We start from the raw sequence: 21,530 nt of genomic DNA, 5'->3' as shown, positions 1-21,530 counted from the left end.
TGAAATTGTAATTATCTGCCCCTGTGCCGGTCCTACAGGGAGACAGGAAGAGATGGGTGGAGTGACAAAAGAGAAGCAGAATGCAAGGAAAGGAAAGGGGGAAAAAAAGATGGTGGGAGGAAGATAGTGGTTATATACAGCTCTATAGGAACCAACAAACCTGACACTTTTAGATTCACTGACAACTGACAGAGCATGGAGATCCAATGTGTAAAATTAACTCAGCCTCCTCCACTTGTACAACAGTAACAAGTAACAAGACACACCTCACTGTCACTCAATACTTTTGTTGCCATGTTTGTGAAGACAACAAACAACAATTAAAACCAACAAACCAGGAAAGAGCTTATCAGCCACTGAATCAGTATGTTGAGCTTTGCTGCCATCTGCAGGAGGAACACTGTACTGCAGTATGTAGTTACATGTAAACTGATCCTTGATAGACAACCAGCAGAATATGAGCATAAAACCTAAACATAATGAATTAAGATTGAGCAAAAACAGATTGGGAGCTGTGATTTGAGTGATATAATGATGTGAGAAGCTACTCTTGATAAATAAACCTTTATAATGCTTTGTCTTAAGAAATCTGTAAAATCCTAAATCTGGTCAAAATGAGGACATGGCTGTTCCTTCTGAGATAGCCACGGAATTATTTGGAGTTGCTGTGTTGTCTATAGAATGTGATATATATTCTATCTATTCTGCCATGGTTAAAGGACAAACTAATTAATCTTGTAAGGGTTTGCCAGAACCTCTTTATGACCACATGGCAGTTGTTCTCTGTAATATCATTGAATTCATTATAAGTTAAGCTAAGTTTGTTGCAACTGCAGGTATCACCAGTCTTTAAGCAGCTGCCTCATAAATGAAGTTAAACATCATCCAATTAGATATAATGCCCTATTTATGTTTGCTATGATAGTGAATTATATGTGTAATATTTGGGTCAGTCGGGACAAAAGAAGATATTTGAGAACCTTGGAGACAGTGATTGTCATTTGTCATTGTTTTCTGACATTCAGACTAAACAATAACCAGATAAATCGAGAATATAATTGGCAGATTGATAGAAAATGAAATTAATTATTAGTTGCAGCTGTATTTGTGAGTATACCAACACCCATCTGGTGTCTCTCATCCTGGGTGACTCTGGAAAAGGCGGAGATAGGGAAGAAATGAAACAGAGAAACAGATCTTCAGTCTGTGATTTGAAGTATTTGGTCTTGTATGTCATTATGTGCATTGCCCACTTAAAAAGGAAATGATGGTGCAGTACATAATATAAAAAGTAACTGGATACTGTGAATAATCCCCCTATTATATTATATTATATATTATATTATATTATACTGTATATGCATTACATGAAGAATTTGTTAAAATGGTTAAAAACTGGGGGAAGCTAGGATGTTTGTCATAAACTGAAACATTTGCACTTTAATTTACGTTTATGTTAGTTCCCTTTTCCACACCCCACAACACATCACTCTAATCCAAACTAAGACATGCTTTACTATTGCAATGACAAAAGACACTGGCAATTCTATAATTAATGTTAAAGTGTACCATTTTAAATGTAACTCACAATAAAACTGAAATATTTAAATTTGAATTATGATTGTACACCATATTACAAAAACGGCATCATTTTACATTGAGTGTGTGTAGACTAATGAGACAGTTTATGGATCATCCAGTCAGTAACAGGGACTTCCACTGCTGTCTGACTGTGTAATTGTGCATGAATCTGCCTTCCTGACAGGAAAAGCACTGGTCTGAGTTATTACATCAATAACCAACGTATTACATTTATGTGAGGCAGTTCCTGTGAGCTGGTTTTGTGCATGCTGGCTTAATGAATTACTTACTGGGACACCGAACTTTCAGTTCATCAACACAAAAGCTCTGCCAAACCTTCACTTACTGTAACAAGCCTGGACCTTTATTTTGAAGTCAGGGAGCTCTTGTCTTGAATCCTCTTAGCAGATTAGCCTTTCAGATGCAAACCTTTCAGCTGCCATGGTGGCAGTCAGAGGTGGACTGTCTTCCACTGTAAATACATACAGTACCAAAGCTGTGTGATAGATAGCATGTTTCCACTATGTCAGATGAAAACCACAGAGATTCAGAGGATGATGATGATGATGATGATGACGATGACAGTGAGAGTGGATCAAGTGGACGTCTGTCATCTTTCACTGCTTTTTTCAAAAGTTTAATTCCAGGTCAGTTATTGTCCTTTTACCCCCTTCTTTTTAGGTCAGTTTAATTTAAAAAGGTGTAATTAATTAATTAAAAGACTGAATTAATCAGTATCAATGATGATTTTGTACCACTTACTGTAAGTCTCTCAGCAAAACATGCATGTGAAGCAGCATGCAAAATACTTGAGCCCTCGAACTGGCAATGTAAGAATCAGAATAATCTTTATTGGCCAAGTATGTTCACAATACAAGAATTTACACAAAATAACAACATGGCAACCCTCAGAAATATACACAAGGAATGATTGTATACAAGTCAAACTGTTTCTGTGAACTGTAGACAGGATACAAACAGTGCAAAGAAGTGAAGAGTTTAGTGAGTGCTGAGACATATGAAATAGTAAAATAAAAAGACGTATAGGTTTTATTTATGTAGGCCTAGTAGGCTACAGCCTGCTCAGATGTACAGTAGGCTACACAGCCATTATTAATGTTATTAAATACATCTGTGCTTCTCCTGCTGTGGCCTGTTAACATGTCTGCCACGAATATAAGCTTATTTTCACTCATAAAGGTATATTATTTTATGTATTGCTGCTTCTGTTAATACTAGCATTATTTGCAATACGAACACTAGAGGGTGATGGAGGGTCGTCGCAATTTGATGACACACATTGTTGACGTTGTCATCACAGTGTGCGACAATTATTGTAGTCTAAAGTTACATGGTTGCAGAAACAGACAGGAGTCAACTCGCAATTGTGACTGGAGCGATATCAACTAATGGCTTTAGTTGTTACCGATTGAATGAACACAGCGTTTAATAACTGTGGTAGAAATTGAACGTGACGACATATCATGCGTCGTTACTAGTCAGTAAGGCTTGTCTTGTTAGCCTAGCTTAGCCTAGCCTAGCCTAGCCTTCTTGCTAAGCAGCGTTGCTCAACACAGTTTGGACAGAGATGTGTCACAAAGAGGAAGAGAGCTGTACCTGTGACACCTAGCAGCGAGTGAGACTACAGAGCTGTCGTTCATGTCATATTGTGCTAAACTTGAGTTGGTTGAGTAGGTTTTCTTCGAGACTGGAGCTTTCCACGAGGAGGTCACAACATGTTGTCATTCCCTTCGCCGGGCTCCCAGCAGCGAGTCGCTCCGTCCGGACAGTCCGGGAGGAACAAGGTAACACACCCAAAACATGGAAACCTGTTCACAGTATAGTGTTAGCTGTGTAGAGAACACACCAAACTCTTCTACTAAACATATCAGTTTAAAGTTTTGTTCAAGTTATAATTATTCAAATATTTATATTGGGTTTAATAATATATGTATAATATATATGCTTTGTATAACTATACATCCCCCCCCCCCCCGCCCCCCCAGAGAGACAGGTCAACACATGTAGAAAAATGAATGATGATTATAATAATATTAATAATGAAATAATTTGTCAGTAATACAAATACCAATGAATCATAGTTTAAAAATACAGAGAAAACAAACCTTGCATTAATATAATTACAAACAATACAAGCAATAGCAAAAAAAACCTTGAAGAAACAATAACAATAAATATACAAATTAAAATAAAACATACTCTACCAAGTTGATCTTAAATTACAGTCATTAAGTCACATTTCTGGTGTTGTATACCCCATTATAATACTCCAGGAATGGTTGCCATAGCTTTTGGAATTTATTGACTGAGCCTAGAGTGGTATATCTAAGCTTTTCCAACTTCAAATGAGCCATAATTTTCTCAACCCAACGGCTATGTTTAGGGGGGAGCTAGATTTCTAGTTATATAGTATGAGACGTCTTGCTAAGGGCAAGGAGAAAGCAGCAGTATGGGCCTAATGCCAAAGACTGCCAGATCCAGGTGTCAATTTAAAAAGATAGCAGCATATACTGTATATCTGGTATGTTAGCACACACTCAAGATGTTGATATGTTAAATTGCGTCTTAACATTAGCACATATGTCTACGTAGCTTCTCCTCAGACTGTTGACTGTTGCTCTCTCAATAACACCCACATATACATTGACATGCTCTGTGAAAACTGCTGCACTTTACTTTACAATATAATTATAATTTTTAATCTAAATTTTATATATATTTATTGCAGATTTTTTATCTATATGCGCACAAAGCACTTTTACTGATCGACTGATTGTGGTATACTTTTGCTGCTATTTGGAGAGAGTCAAATGCAATGAGATGTTGTTCAAAGTGCACTGTGTTTTTTCATGTGTACCTGAATGATAATAAAGTTATCTATCTCTGTTATATCACTGCCGTTGCTTAATTAGGTGGCCTTGAAGCCAGGCCACAGTTTGATGGACTGGATCCGGTTTTCAAAGAGTGGAAAAGACTTGACCGGGCTCAGAGGGCGTCTGATTGAAGTGACCCAAGAAGAGCTGAAGAAACACAACAAGAGAGATGACTGCTGGACGTGTATAAGAGGTGAGCCTCTTTAGTGTGATAGGGGGCTGTGGATGCTTCACACTTGAGAGGAATAGATGAATGACCTGCATGGCAGCTGTAGTATTTAGTAGATTTGGAGGATACTTGATGTCAGCGTGATGATACTTGATCCCACTTGTCCTCCTGGTCATTCATGAATACAGTGGAATTCAGGGAGGTGTGTACCAGACAGGGAGTCCCAGTCCTAAAGTACTGAACCCTCACAGACTCCAGTTAACTAATGGCACTTTTCCACTACACAGTTCCAGCACGAGTCGGCTCGCCTCGACAGACTGCTGGCCGCTGATTGGTCAGAAGAGTTGTCGCTGGAAGAGTCATGAGCCGTCCCACACAAGAATCAAACCCGGCATTTTTAAATACCAGCAACAGTGTTACAGCCATACGGCTCAATGTTGTTGCTTTGTGTGTGACAGAAAGCCACATACAGCAAGTACACCATCCCCTCCATGTCCTCCATTGTTTATGTGTTTGTGTCGCGTATAAAACAAAGTCATGGCAGTTTTGCAGAGCCGTGCTATGACGACCCCGCCCACGTTGAGTAGGTACTTCTTTAATGGAAAAGGTCGTTCCTGAAACCGAGCCGTGTCAAGGCGAGTCGAGTCGTGCTGGAACTGTGTAGTGGAAAAGCGCCATAACATCCACTGTGTGCTCAGTGAGTGTGTGAGTGCAGAACATCAAAATGCTTGAAAAGGAAAGGTGAAGAACTTTGGATAACTACATTTTACCTGTAGGCTGAAGAATTTATTTAGTCAGTTAAAGCCTGACTTTCAAGAGTCAAAAGTGTCTGACACTTTTTTTTCTCTACAGAAGACTCAGCACAAGTGGTTTAAAGAGATCTTTCATAAAGCCAGAGGCTCCAAAAACACTGGATGCTACATTTCCTATAATACATATGAACAGTTTCTTTTGTTACCCTCCTAATGTCTGAACTGACCATGCCTTTTAGTCTGATGTGATAGTAAACTGTGGAATCTGGAAGCACAGGTGACCAATATCATTGGACAAAGAAACAAACTGAAGTCATCATAAAGTATCATGTTGGCTCAAAAATAAGATTATCTTGATTATGGGATGACCTCAGCTTCTCAAAACAGCTGTTGTTGGAAAAAAGACTTTTTGAGGACACTTTAGGACTAATCCTGTTGCAAAGTGTCTCCTGGATAGAGTAAGACCAACAAGTTAGTGTTTTCCCTTGTCAAAGTAAACAATGAAACACTTTTATTAAAGCAGAATGTTAATCCCACAATTATGCAGCTTGTCAGCTACATAATATACTCTCCTCTCTGGCTCTTAGAAGCAGTCAGACTGATTTTCAGCAGTTTTGAGATAATCTTTTTGAGTTCCTCCTCATGATGTAACATTTTTTCCCCCTCTATATAATATTTAATAGTTAGTTTGTGCAGTAAAGACAGCAGGAGACACTTGTGACTAATTTTTTAATCATCATTCATTGTTTCTCTGACGTCAAAATACATTACATGAGTCATCAGAAACTGGTTTAACTGGTCAAGTTCAGCTGGTCTAAGTAAACACTTCAATGGCTTAATAGACTGTAAACATACTGGCAGCACTAAGCTATAAACAAGTTATAATGCGTCTATGTGCAGGAGTCAGTGTTACCCTGAACTCTGCTGAGAGGAAAAACACACATATCTGATGTGGACAGTAAAATATCACCTGATATTTTAGTCAATACGGTGTTTGATATTTTTAAAGAAAAAATCTCATCATTTATAGCTGTAAGACTAACACCTGCACTTAGTTTGATAGATAAAGACAGGATGATATTCACCTCAACTGTCATAACACTTAGTTTTACCTTTCTATTGTTCAGACTCACCACAATTTGCATGTAGTTTCAAAGCCCCTGTGTTTATTCTTGTTTCACTTCACTTTGGATTCAGGAATCAACCACATGACAGAATGTAAACGTAAACATACCTAAAATCAGCAGTTACTGGTGTTTTGTGATAAGAAAATGTCTCGTGGAAGACTCAGAAACCCTCTTCAAATCAAACATGTATCTACCACCAGAGGGCAATGGACTGATGTCATCTTTCCATGTGTTTCAGGCTTGGTTTACAATGTTACCCCATACATGGACTACCATCCTGGAGGAGAGGAGGAGCTGATGAAGGCAGCTGGGATAGATGGCACTGAACTCTTTGACCAGGTGGGTGGAAGCTGATGGAGAACGAGAAAGTAAAAATCCTTTTCATGTACACTAGTGTTATAGACATGATGAAGACTAAATGTGTGTGCTATTCTTACCTGATAAAGACTGGTACAGTGAATGTAGAGTGTCTTCTAAAAGCTCAGCAGGACTCAAAAGCAGCTGCATGAGCCTGGTGGGATGGCTTTGTGTTGCAAGACTGTAGCTCTGTAGCTCTAAATGTACTTCTATGAACTGGTTATTATGAGTATGGCTGAGATCATATGTGTTGCTATGGGAACATGAATATGTTTGTTCACAGGTCCATCGGTGGGTGAACTACGAGTCCATGTTAAAAGAATGCCTGGTGGGCAGGATGGCCACTGTGCCCACCGCAGCAATTAAAGGTACACACACACACACACACACACACACACACACACACTGAACTCACCCACAGTATCTCTGCATCAGTGGGCTCACATGCTGTTTTTAACACACAGTTAGCCTCAACGTGATGGACAGTAGCAGTGTTTGATCTATAAAGAGCACACTGTGTGTGTCTGAGTGGCAATAACAGCAACTGACTGTGCTAAGAGTTTTACCAGGACTAATAACACTGCTGCTTTACTGCAGGACATTACAGTTATTTATTAAAGTCCCTACATTGACTGGAACAGAGTGGTGATGTTGTTTTACCTCATTTAGCAAAGTTCACATTATGATGACATACTGTAATTTTCCTGACAGCCACAGTTAGAGTGCAAAAGACAACAGAAACTTTTGAAATGTGAAAACCACCAGTTTGTGTAATATATGACCTAGGTAAGTTAGGCTATGTCTGAAATCACTTCCTGTTTACTATATAGTGCTCTACAATACACTCTCCACTATTTTATTTCACTATCTGAATGCTGAGTGTGTAATTATCTCCTCAAATACTCCACCATGGAACAAAAAAAGTACAATCCCACAATGCAATGCTTCACATTTTAAAGATGTGAAAACTACAGTTACATGACTCTACAGCTGATGGTGATGACACAAAATAATGATGATTAGTTAGTGTCCGAAATCTTGATTTGCTGCTCACTACTGAGTGAACTATTTAGTGTTTATTATACAGAGAGTAGTGAATGATTTAATAAAGGAGTGATTTCAGATAGAGCTCAACTGATATATCAGCAAATATTGACGTATCAGATTTATCGGTATGTTTCCCAAACTGTGCTGATAGCTTCTGTCAAGTTATATAGACAGCATTTAATATATACTTGATCCTTTTCCTTAATTCAAGTTAAATATGTATGTACATGTTTTTTGTGTTTATTATTTATGTATTTAGTGTGTTACATAGTTATAGTTAGTTTATTATGTTATTTATAATCATTAAATTCCCAGAGATGAACAAGTTCATTGTTAAATGGTATAATTTCCTGCCTTCCTTATATATCTTTATAACAAGTGTTTTTAAGGGATAATTGCAAAAAATATATGTTTATATTTATATTTTTTATATCGGGTGATATATCTATATTGGAATTTTTTTAACTCCTTAATATCGGTATTGGTATCAACCCCAAATATCCAGTATCGGTCGGACCTTAATTTCAGACACAGCATTAGTGATGTATATGCAAACATATGATTCCAAAATGAATACATAGCTTAAATGTCATTTTAAAAGTAAAAAGTACACACAAACATTGTTGTTTGTGACAGAGTCTTATCGTCACTGTTGCATCACTGCTGTAGCTGCAATTTCCCTGCTGCCCAAAAAGCATATTGCTACAGTGACCTTGATGATGCACCCTGCTCACAAAGAAGCTTTCATTTTAGCATAATGGGATCTTTTGATAAGCTCTATGTCCTCATGTGTTCCCTAAACACCTCTCTTCCCACCTGATGTTTCTGCTTGAACACAATCTCCTAAGCATCAACAGAGATAGACATAAAGTAAAGATAGTTGATAAAATGTTTACTTTCAGTCTTTAGAAGGAATATATGTGACAAATAGAGGACACAATGATTTGAAGTTACTTTCCCACTCTGACCTGCTTGATAAATACAGACCTTTTGTACTGTTCTGACAGTCTTGTGCACAAAAGATGACTATGAAATGAAAGACAGGTTCAAAGTTGTGCTTTACACTGCAGCTCACCAGCAAAACAACAAGGATGAGATTTCAGAGCATTCTCTAAATGCAAACTGGATTTGCAAACAATAAAGAACATGCTACTTGATTTTATATGATATTGACAGAAGTGGAAACCCAATAACTGCCTGGAAATCTGTCTAAAGAGTGTCATGTAATGTAATGTCTCAGTAGTGGTTGTGATTTTGCTTTAATGGATTAGAATATGCAAACTATTTGCATGTATGAGTGTATAAATGTTACTGTCAGTCTAACCTGACAAACCAGTCTGTTTGTCTTCTCAGCTATGATTCCACCTCCACCACCGACTAGCCTCGCCCCACCTACCTCGTTGGCTCCTCCCCCAGACAAAGACTCCCGACCTCGGTATAACGCACTGCATCCACAGATATACGATATGATAAATATACATAACAGTGGTACATAATCACTAACATCATTATTTTCCTGTTGTTATAGGTACGACTGGTTCCAGACTGACGCTTCTGTTCATCTGGTTGTTTATGCCAAAAGGAAGGTAACCAATCATCTACCATAAAAACACTCAAATAAGTAATACATGATCACCTAAGAAACCTTTTCAGCTTCGTCTTTGTTCCCTCATGTTATGGTTAGTGTGATGTGGGGACGATGGAGTGGGTTTCTGCATCCGTCTGTCCATCCATCTACATTTAAAGAAAGTTTGAACAGTGATGCACCCTGTCCCTGATTGGCCAAAGAGATGCCTGTGTCATTGGTGGAAGATGACATATTTAGGTATGTATGTGTTCTTTCCTTCCTCAGATACCTGGCTCAGGCTGTACCGTCGTTGACCTCGAGGCCGGTGTCTTTCGACTGGAAGTGCTGCTGGGAAAAATGTCCTACATGCTTCATTTACGTGAGTAAAGATAGGGCTTTTTACATTTCAGTTTAACATGTTAATCATCTTTTTAAAAAAAATAAATAAATAAATCTATGTAGTGTTTTATAATTCATTTTCAAGTATTCCTCAAATGTACTCATTTAACTGATATACATATGCAAATACATAAGTGAGAAACACTGAGATGCAGTGCATTACTCTCCTTTCTTTCCTCTAAAGCACTTTATAATTCCTGGATTCTAATATTTGGACTCCTTCAAATATTAAAGTGAGGGGCATAACATATTATAAATGTACAGAAAAAAATGAAAGAACTGAAATGGTAGTTTTAATGAATGCTGAATATTTTATAATAATGATCAACTTTATTTATAGAGCACCTTTTATATAAGGGATGCAGCTCAAAGTACTTTCCAAAGGAAATTTCAATACAATGAAATAACAGCAAATAAACAAATGAAAATAAAATAGGTTTTCAAAATTAGACATTTAATAAAAATAAATTAAAATGACACAAATTAAAAGCCAGATTAAATAAATATGTTTTTAGCTGTTGGTTTAAAATGTTCACAGAGCATACATCTCTTCTAGCTTAAGATAGAATATTCCATCATCACTTCCTGTTTCATATGTAAGGAATTTATAGTTTATGTAAGGAATTTATTTTAAAGTTATTGTATTATGCATGTGATTCTGTTTTTCTGCTCACTCAGTGTACTTTACACATGAAATATAGAGTCAGCTGTTATATTATAGACCTGCACATACATCATTATGTTGATAATAAAATGTGTTATTTTCATGCTCTTTCAGGTCTGGCTGAAGACGTGGAGGGAAACGTCGCTGGTAAGACAACATCTTCACTTGATGTAAAAAATAAAATAAAATAAAGCATGAGCAAAATCAGCACTGATGTTCATGGCCCTGCTCTTATTCTCAAATTTCTACAACAGTTCACACGGCGTTCACAGTGGGAAAGATCCAGGTCACCATGCGCAAGCAGGCTAAAGGAAAATGGACAAGTCTTGGTCAGCCGCTGGAATCCCACAATACATTTCTACGCCATAAAGACAGAGGTGAGATCCAACATCACAGAAAGCATTTATCTGAGAAATTAAACAGCAAAATTACACAAATAAAAACATAAAGCCTGGGTTTAAAGATGTCACATACATACATAGCTTTTGTGGGCTGATCTCATCACTGATTGGCTCTCCCTCTTACAGCTGTCTATCATCGGGATTGTGTGTTGGTGTCAAAGACTGAAGTGAACCATAACACTCATGTGTTCAGATTGCAACTTCCACGTGGGACTGTCATGCACGTGCCTGTTGGAAAACACGTCTACCTCAAAGCACTTATTCAAGGTAAGACAGGCTACACTGAACCCAATACTCCGAGTGTTACCTTCAGTTCTTTACCCAAACACATGTTTTAAATATATTGACAAGTTAGGACAATAATAAGGGCTGCTACCTTCTGTGTTGAGGAGGAAACACACTCCAACAGTGAGTTAGTGGGAAAAGGGTTTTGCTAAGCTGTCTACAGTACCAAGGCTACCTTTTATGTCAGTGAGCATGTTTCCAAGTACAAGTACACAAAATTGAGTGGCTGCTTTTAAAGGACATGTTCCCATTTTTTAAGTGCGTGTTAAAGCAGCAGTCAGGTGTCTATATGAACAGTGAAAAAGGTTTTCTCTCTGTAATGTGCTTTCAATGGAAGTGATGGAGGACTGTATCCACAGTGTGTCCACAGTCATTTAAAGTCTCTGATCAGCTTCTATTGAGGTTCATCAGTGTGAGTTAGTCATATCAAGTGATATCTGACACATTTACAGTCTTTTTACCATCAAATCTCCTCTTAGTGTTTCCTGTTGAGCTGTGGTGGAAGTATAGTAACAAAAAGACTTTGACACTAAAAACACTGTAACGTTGAAACATAGAAGATGAAGATTTAACTGAAGCTTCATATTAGTTTCACATCAACTTTTAAATCCATGTTTACACAGAAGGAGGACTGTGGATTTAGTCCTCCATCACTTCCATTATAAACATTATGAAGAGATCTTCTAATGGTCAGTATGAACAGGAGGAATCATTACAGCAAGAAAAACAGGTTTCAATGTTCATTTAAACACCTGACTGTTGTTCTAATGCAAACTTGAAAAATTGTGTTTAAAGTCCATCCAGAGGTGTTTTATTTTTTCCAGTCCCTCTGCTGTTAAGCTGCCTTGCTACTCCACCTTCCCTTATCACTATGAGCTTCACAGAAAATACAGTTCAACCTCAGACCACATATCACGTCACAACATGAACACATCACCCACAAATCTGCAGCCATAGACAAATGGAGTCAGTTAGTATAACAATAATGATTGAGATAAAATAAAGAAATTGATTTGGTGAAGCTGTTTGTGATTATATCAGACCAACACACTTTCAAGTATACTAATGTATCTCACCTCATACATGTCACATAGTTCAGTCATTAATGTTAAACAACAGTGTTTAAAGGATAAAACATGACACACTACTATTGCTAAAAATAAAGTTGTAAAAGAGGCTGATGAGCTGCTGAACCGACTCCTTCTTCATAACAAAGCAGAATATGAAGCTATAACTGACCAGTTTGATGTGTGGAGTCATCAGATGGTTTCTCAGAGGTAAACACAGTGAACACGTGTATAACAACGCTGTGGTCTGATGCAGCATCTCAGAGGCTGCAGATTTCTCAACATATCAGTTCTGCTGCCTTCAGATGCAGCATTGATTTAATGAAGTGAAGGAGAAGCTTTGTATACAGTATAAAGCAGCGTGTTCACAGCAGATACTATAAGAATCACCTACATTCATATATAGCTCAATGCAGACTGATTTACTGACTTACCTGCTGGAATCACATTCAATGTTATTTTCTGTGCTGATTTTTGTTGGAAAGTGTTTAATTGAAGTAGATTATGTAATATGTATATTTTAAGCATTAATGTGTTGCTGCAGCACATTTGCAGCCTGCATTAAATTTGATTCTATTCATAAAATCAGAAAAGCAGCAGCAGGTTAGTGTTGTAGTTAGTGTCTTTGCACTGCGTTATTAGAATAATCCTCCCACCTTTCCTAGACTCTCCTTCCACTTCAAAATGCCACAGAGATGAAAAGTAGATTTAATGACACTTCTTCTACTACTATACTTGTACTGTAATGTTATTTTTGTCCATATGCAGACACAGAGGTTGTGAGGCCATACACTCCAGTAGAGCAGAATCTAGCAGCAGCCTCCCATCAGTCACCACAAGATTCAGACCTGTACCTCATGATCAAAGTCTACCCTGATGGAGTCCTCACTCCACATCTCAACAGTCTGAGCATCGGTAAGTCACAGCAATTCAACTCATCAAATGACACATTCTCTCTCACTCCAACGTTGTTTTTAGGAGCTCACGTCACAGCATTTCAACTGTCAAAGATCAAGTTTTAAAAGTCAACTATCTTGTTTATGGGCATAACAAAATGTATGGGACCAAGCTTCCTCGATGATGGAGGACGTTGATCTTTTCCCAGGTCATGGCTTGTAGGACAGGTGGAGCACGGATGGGAAGAAGCATTATTAGTAGAATGAAAAGCACCCAGTGTCTGAGACTCCCCTCCAGGTGCATTGTGGGAGCTCAAAGAAAGCTAACGAGACAGTTTAGTGATGTCTGATATCACTAAGCCCAGAAATTAAATAATAATGTAGAAATGCTGCATAGAATAATTAATGAGATAATGTGATTTTAACACATTTAATGAGGGTCCACTTAAACTCCTTAACTGTAGTCCTGTTTATATTATTCATGTGATCTACATTGAAGAAATTATAGCCTTTAAACAAATATTAAATATACAATATGAAGTGTCTGATGGCCCACCAGATTAAAAAGGTAAATTCACTGCAAAATGAACAGCTGCAACTGCTGTGAAATGATCTGATGGTTCATTATTTATTTATGATTCTCATTCCTTGATTCGTCTTTGGAGATGTAGAATTGCTCTTTTTTTTCTTATTAAGAATCGTTTTCTTCTTGTATCTTCTTTTCAAGGTTCTCTTCCCCTGTACAAACCTTTTTTTTAAAAATCCCCTGCACTACTTATTGCTGCTCTTAAAAATAACAAACAAAAGGCTCAGTAGTGTTGTGGTGCTTTTCCACTATGCAGTTCTAGCACTACTCAGCTTGACTCGGTTTGGTACCAGGAACGACCTTTTCCATTACTGTAGTACCTACTCAATGTGGGCGGGGTCGTCGAGCAACACTGCACCAAACTGCTGTGACTTTGTTTTATACGCGACACAAACACATAAACAATGGAGGACATGGAGGCGATGGTGTACTTGCTGCTGTATGGTGGCTTTCACACAAAGCAACAACATTGAGCCTTATGGCTGTAACACTGTTTATGGTATTTAAAAATGCTGGTTTGATTCTTGTGTGGGACGGCTCATGACTCTTCCAGCGACAACTCTTCTGACCAATCAGCGGCCAGCAGTCTGTTGATGTCACATTTAGTATCGGCTCGGCTCGCTCTAGTCGAGTACACACAAAGCTGGAGTTTTTTCAAGTCAAACACATCATCATTGCAGCTCAAATATTTAGGACATACAGAACATTTTTAACTCATACAAATAGAATTTTAGGTTTGACAAAATCTTTTCCAGAGCTTTAAGCCACATATCACAGCCCATCTTAATCAAACCCATGTTTCTGTTATCACTACATTCAATGTTCTAACATGTTCTAACATGTCTGTGAGCGTGTGCTGCCTGCGCTTACTGTCAGCATAAAGATTGGGCTGCACATGGCATGAACTCTTGCTGACATTCAGATGACAAAATGTCACCTTGACCCCCCCCCCCCCCCCCCCCCCACTGCATTTTGTTTTTTGTTCAGGGTCCTCACTGTTTCACTGATGTTCCTCATAGATATAGCATTTCCTATGACCCATACAACTCCATCTGCAAGTAAAGGCGGACAGGTGAAGCTTGAGTTAAGATGACTCTGTCAAACTGCTGTCACACTCAGCTTTTTGAACTGAAACTCTGGTTGAGTACAAATGAGAATCTAATATATGGAGATATTTGGTCAGTAATTAGAAATAGTAACAAACATGCAGCTGGTTTTTATCTTTATCTATCTATTGTTCCTTTAGCTGGTTTCATTCCCTTTGTCTGTTTTCTTCCTGTTTTTCTTTCCCTCTTCCTCCATCATGCTGAAACAGTTATATGAGTTCTCAATTGACACAGGACAGCGTGCTCTGACCCTAAAACATGACATGAGTACCAGAACTCAGCATTATATGATCTAATAATAATGACATTTATTTTCCATTACTGCTCTGCTGGAGAAGTTATCTAATACTAATCTCCTGCTCCACCTTCTTATTCTCTCTATTGGGGGCTGTTGACCTGATATACAGGTCAAATGGAAAGGCACTCTTTTTAGTTTTTATTTATTTATACATGCAATATTGTTTGTCATAATGAATACCATCAACACAAATCTCTTGTGTGTTGTATTTCATATGATTTTTTTGACACCATTGTGTGATTATTGACCAGTCCTTGTTCATTGTTTGTTGGGACTCTTTAGGTGACCATATATCTGTCAGCGGTCCAGAGGGTACCTTTAGCCTCCGCCCCCTTCGTGATGTCACAGACCTCTACCTGTTGGCAGCAGGCACAGGTTTCACACCCATGGCTCGTCTCATCCGACTGGCCCTGCAGGATATCGACAGCATCAGGTGGGAACTATCAGACTCAGCTAAGGATGCTAAATCATTTTAACATCCATAGTCAATATGGTTATTAGAGGGTCCACTTAAATACTTTCATATTGCAATATAGTCACATTTAAAGTTCTTGAATATCCCTTTATTGTCTTAACACATTGGTAAAATGAAAATTAGAAGGTATGTGTCTAGAACTTTGAACTTAGAGGAACGTACTTTGTTAATCTTATACCTGATGATTGCATACTCCTAACATTGACACTATTAGTCATATTATTACTTTTGTGCAGGGTTGAGGTTGAGGTTACTTTGGAAATGTAATAGGTAACAGATTACTAGTTACCCTATTTAAAATGTAATAAGTAATGTAACTATTTCAATGAAAAATAATATAACTTATTACATTTGATTACTTTTTGATGACTTTTCTAATGTTCCAATGTTTTCAGCTGTTAGGGGAAGTGTTCCCATTAAGCACCAAAATCTAAGTTGAGCTGTTTTTCATGGATACTGACATGATTTATAAGAGAGATCATTTCTTATAAAACAAGATTTATCTCTCATTTGAAAATGTATTCATTAGTTCAAGATATTTGATGAATAAAGTGAGTTTAATTGGTACTGTGACTCCATTTAAGCCCATGTGTGTTCCAAATAAGCCCACATCATGGTTTATTTACTAAATATTAAAATAATGTAATTTCAAATAATGATTAACAGCAATATATGTATTCAGTAACATGTTAAATATTAAAAAATGAGTAAAAAACCCTCCTGAGTAAAATCTTAAAGGTCTGACTTCAGATGTAACCTCCTTTGTAATCATCACATTTTACTGACACATTTTGTTCTCAGTAACTGTGACAGATCACACTTACATTTATTTTCTAATTAAATTACGTAACACTGTTACATGGAAGTAGTTAGTCTCCTACACTGCTCTTGTGTCACCTGCTGTTCCTCACTTTTCAACAGAGGAATGTAACAGATTCCTTTCTTTGTGGGCAAGGTTAATGACATGAGCTGGAACATTCCTTCCCTCAGTGTGCAGTCCTGGACTTGTTTTCTCCAATAACATGCCAAGATCTTATTAACTGTTTCTGTTGACAGCTTGCCCCCTCATCCAAATCCCCAAGGTTCAGTCCTTGGTTTTATTCTGTTTGGCTTGTATATGCTCCCTTGGGGAGCATATACAAGCATTATTTCTATGCAGATGATATTCAATTTTGTCTCATTTAAACCTCAAAACAAAAACAAGTGCCTGAACGCTACAAAAGACTGGAAGTCTGATCATTTGTTACAGCTAAATGTGGAAAAACTGAAATCCTTATTTCTGCCCCTCGTAGTGTTGTCACTAAGAAAAGAGATGTTAGAAATCCAAAACACTTCCTCAGAGCACTTCATGAGTTATCAGCAGTGGTGATCCTGTAGATGCATCCGCTTCACTTTCTGCCATTTCTGTTGTGACGTTAAGGTAGCACTCTGATTCAAACTCAGAAAACTTTCTTGTTCAGACTTGACAAAAGCATTTCATTTCCACATGCAGGGAGGTCAAGATGAGAAAGTTGAGATTTGCTAACATTAGCCAACACATTCATATAAAAATACACACTGAAATTCCTTCCAACAGCCTTAATGTTCCTGGATATTTAATCCAAAATGCTGCAGCTAAACTCTTGACCAGGTTGTTGCTCCTAAACTTTGGAACTCTCAAATTTGTGGACACCTCAGCTCAAGACCCTATTATCCTTTTTTTTTATTGTGTTTTACTATCTGCTCTTTAAATGTGCTAACTTCCTTATTCCCTGTCCTCTGCTTGTCCTTGTCATTATGCTTCCCCACCCACAGTTCTAGGTAAACAAGTGTAGTGTGTGTTCCTTTCAGCTATTTGTGCCACTGATTATAAAGGCTCACAAGGCTTTGTCTGATCATCACAACATGTTTTTTTTTTTGTCCTCAGAAAAAGCAAGCTGCTCTTTTTTAACCGACGGGAGGAGGACATTCTGTGGCGCTGTCAACTGGATGAACTCGCTGCTAATGATGAGAGGTTTGTGTGTGTCCATGTCACAACCTGACATGTTAATTGTATGCATTGTAAATGAAATGAAGCAGGAGTGTGAAAGCAGGGGCGCGTGGGCTGTTGTAATGTGTAGAAGATAGCTGATGTCGATTATTATCTTGGTAATAAGTATTTAATAATATTGACATCCATTTGTTTGGCAGATTCTTTTGTTTGTAGTGACTTACATTAAAACTGTGTAGGAGCAACAGCTACACACAATCAATAACTGTGAGTGTACTCTGCTTTAATCATGGTTTACAGCTTGGAAGATGTATTGCATTTCAAATTGTATTAATGGATAGCCCCTTGAGATGAACCATCTCGTTTTCAAGGGGGTCCAAGTATATTGTAATGGAAAAAATAATGAGAGAAAACGTTATCTATCTTGTATTTAGATGCATCAATTATATTGCATTAAAGTGCTGAAGGGAAGAGGATAGGAGGAATGGAAAACTGTGCATTGTGTTACAGTGTTCAGTAAAGACTAGAAGAATCTTTTTGAATTGACAGGCAGAATTTTGTTCAGTCTCTTGAAATTGTCATTAAAGAGTCTCACTCTGTCAGACTCAGCATTAAAAAATAGGATAAAACTGATGCTGGAGAAGCAGATGTACTTTTTGTTATTCCACATATTCTCCTTCCTTGTTAAAATCCAATGTAATGTACTCAACCACCAGTCAGAGAGTCAGGGCTGTTATGCTCGTACTGGCCTTCATTCATTCAGTCATTCATTCAGTCATTTTCCATACTGCTTATCCTCTAGAGCAGTGTTGTTAAACATATGGCCCGTAGGCCAGAACAGGCCCACCAAGGGGTCCAATCTGGCCCACTGGATAAGTTTGCAAAGTATGAAAATTGCAGAAAAATAATTCAAAATGTTCTGCTGCTTTGGAGGTTTTTATTTCCACTCGATCAGAATACAAGCCTCTGAAAAAACAATGATTATATATTGCGGTCATATTTAAACCATTCATATTGAATATTTTGCAAAATGTTGTCAATCTGCAGTTGAAATTGTCCAACCCACTTGAGATCAAATTGGCTGTCTGTGGCCCCTGAACTAAAATGAGTTTGAGCCAATCCCAGTTAACATTGGGTGAGAGGCATGGTACACCATGGACAGGTTGCCAGTCCATCACAGGACTAACATAGAGTAGATGAACATTCACATCTACAGCCCATTAACCTAGCCTGCATGTTTTTGGTGTGTGGGAGGAAGATGGAGTACCTGGAAAGACACAGAAGGAAGCTGAAGTGATGGACAATATTAGAGAGGGGAAAAAATATTCACCTACAAAGGAATAAAGGCAGAATGAGAGACAGAAGAGCTTCCTTATTGAACTTTCCGTTTATTACAGTCATATCCATTCCTGTGTAACAGTACACTTTCACTCCACTGTAGAGTGCAGTGTATTATTAGGATGTTTTAAAAGGATTTTACTTATAACTCATTCTTTGTGAAAAATCAGTACCATAAAGCTTTTATCATGACAGCTGTGATGACTCTTAACTCAAGATTCATGACCCAATTTTTAACAACACATCCAGATGAGAAGTGGCAATATGGAAGTGTTTGTAGCCTTTACTTTGTCACACTAAGAGTTACAGTGTGAAAGTTGTCTGAGCTTTTCAGGCTTGATACATCCATATTTGAGAATAAGTAAGAGAGAAAAGTTTCACCTTTACAAACTCTTCTGCTACATCTGGACCTCAATGTCTATGTACATCTTTGTGAATTTGTGTGTGTGTGCATGTGTGTCAGGTTTCAGGTGGAGTACGTCCTCTCTGAGCCCTGTGAAGGCTGGACGGGCAGGAAGGGCCGGGTGGATGAATCCATGCTCAAGGATTTCCTCAACAGGCCAGATGGGTCCAAATGTTATGTGTGTGTGTGTGGCCCCACTGCATTTACAGAGCTAACAATAGGGTAAGACCTCATTGCTTGGAAGCATCTTAAAGGATCATTCTGTTTATATAATGGTCAATGTTATCCTTACTGATAGGAATGATGGCTAAGACTACAACAAGTTATAATAAAGCAGGACTGTCCATGAAGGCAAACATGTGTCTTCATAATAAACTTTATTTGTAAGCAACAGTAGAAGTAGTCATGTAAGGTTGAGTTCACAGAGCTACACAAACACAGCAGGTAAGTGGTTAAAGAGTGCTGCTGTTCTGTGATATTCTACACAAACTGTTCTGAAAAGAGATCTTTTTAAAGTGATTTCAGAGTTCACCTGGGATGAATAGACCTCTTCCACTGTAGCTCAGCAAGTAAATATAGTACAGAGTAACAAAAAGAGAGCACTTTGTTCTTGAAAGACTGCAATTGTAGAAACTCTCCTTGATCTGTCTCACTTAGATCACTGGAGTCTCTTATTAGTGTGAGCTGAACTTCAGACTGCATTTTTGTAAAGATCTGTACTGTAGATTTTGTTCCCCATCACTTACATCACAGACATGCAGTGTTTCCCACAGAATTTTGAGAGAATATGGTTTTGACATCTCAGTCTGACAATGTAGGGAGGTTAGGGACATGCTCCCCCAGAAGAAAATGTGTACATTTTTAAGTCAAATGCATCATTCTGATGCACTCTGAGAGCAACATTAAAAGGTTATATCTAGAACTTTTTTTGTGCTTTAGTAATTTAACTAGTGGTTGAACTACTGATATGAATGGTGATGTCACACCCACAAAGCACAAGAAAGACGTTTTACCAGTTTATTTAATGTTCCAATCAAACAATCAAAAATGACCAATGTCCATATTTCAGCTCTGAAACAAAGACAGAAAGTGATTATCTAAGTTCAACTAGTTCATTACTTATGAACATATATACTGTTGGAGTAAATATCTTTTTCTACATTGTGTTTCTTCAATTAACTAAACTAACTGTATTTGACTCAACTTCTAGATGTCTTAGAAGTGTATCAGAGTTGATTTATGGTAAAGATGGAAATAAAGAACATCTCTCAGTAAGACTGTTTTAATTTGAACCAACTAAAGCAGCATAAAGCTGCTGCTGTGTTTAAACAGCACGTAGGTGTTTAACATTCAGAGGTTTGAGGCTGAGCTGCAGGGTTGAGTGGAGGTGTGTGGGGAAGTTTATTTGATGTGCAGTATTTCTCTTTTCATAGCCATAATAACTCTTTCAATGTGTGTATTGTCTTAAAGGAGCAGTGTGTAGAATTTAATGACATCTAGTGAAACAGACGCAGCAGTAATGGAATATAATATTCATGTTTCAATTAGTGTATAATCACCTGAAAAGAAGAATTGTGTTTCCGTTACCTTACAATGAGCCCTTAGTATCTACATAGGGAGTGGGTCCTCTTTCACAGAGCCGCCATGTTTCTACAGTAGCCCAGAACAGACAAACCAAACACAGGCTCGAGAGAGGGGCTTTCATGTTTTCCATGCATTCTGCAGCCACTGTATGTTCTCTTACATGCTTTGAAAGAGAAGGGACGGCTATTCAACTAGTTGCAATCTGCAACCTCACCATTAGATGTCACTAAATCTTACACTCTGGTCATTTAACGTAAAAATGTGACCCCATCTTTTCAGCACTGTAAACCTCAAAATGTGTGTACTTCTACTTTTTTGTAGTCAGCATATTCTCACCTTGACATACAGTACTTCCTCTTTGTTTATGTTACAGGTTGGTGAAGCAGCAGGGCTTCAGTGAAGAGGAACTCCATGCCTTCCAGGGCTGATGAGCTCTGCCGACCCTTCACCCCAACCCTCAACACCCCCACCCCCCCACCCCACTGCAAAGACTGTGTGTGCCTGTGAGTGAGAGAGAGAAAGAGAGAGTCCATTTCAATTTATAAACTTGTGTTCATGAGAAATG

General features: G+C 38.0%; 1 protein-coding gene across 1 annotated transcript; it reads left to right on the top strand.

Annotated features, from left to right (window-relative positions):
* Positions 1 to 2,944: 2,944 nt before the first annotated feature.
* On the top strand, positions 2,945 to 21,434 carry LOC128366552 (cytochrome b5 reductase 4). The gene is made up of 15 exons (XM_053327288.1): positions 2,945 to 3,386; positions 4,515 to 4,668; positions 6,762 to 6,862; positions 7,164 to 7,248; positions 9,281 to 9,362; positions 9,456 to 9,513; positions 9,780 to 9,873; positions 10,672 to 10,704; positions 10,812 to 10,934; positions 11,085 to 11,225; positions 13,079 to 13,225; positions 15,479 to 15,629; positions 17,578 to 17,664; positions 19,442 to 19,603; positions 21,339 to 21,434. Exons 1-15 carry the CDS (start codon positions 3,318 to 3,320, stop codon positions 21,391 to 21,393), a joined length of 1,542 nt encoding a protein of 513 aa, XP_053183263.1. The 5' UTR covers positions 2,945 to 3,317; the 3' UTR covers positions 21,394 to 21,434.
* Positions 21,435 to 21,530: the final 96 nt, after the last annotated feature.

Source organism: Scomber japonicus, chromosome 10 (assembly GCF_027409825.1).
Source record: "Scomber japonicus isolate fScoJap1 chromosome 10, fScoJap1.pri, whole genome shotgun sequence".
Taxonomy (NCBI): domain Eukaryota; kingdom Metazoa; phylum Chordata; class Actinopteri; order Scombriformes; family Scombridae; genus Scomber; species Scomber japonicus.
This window is presented reverse-complemented; position numbering and strand designations above follow the sequence as displayed.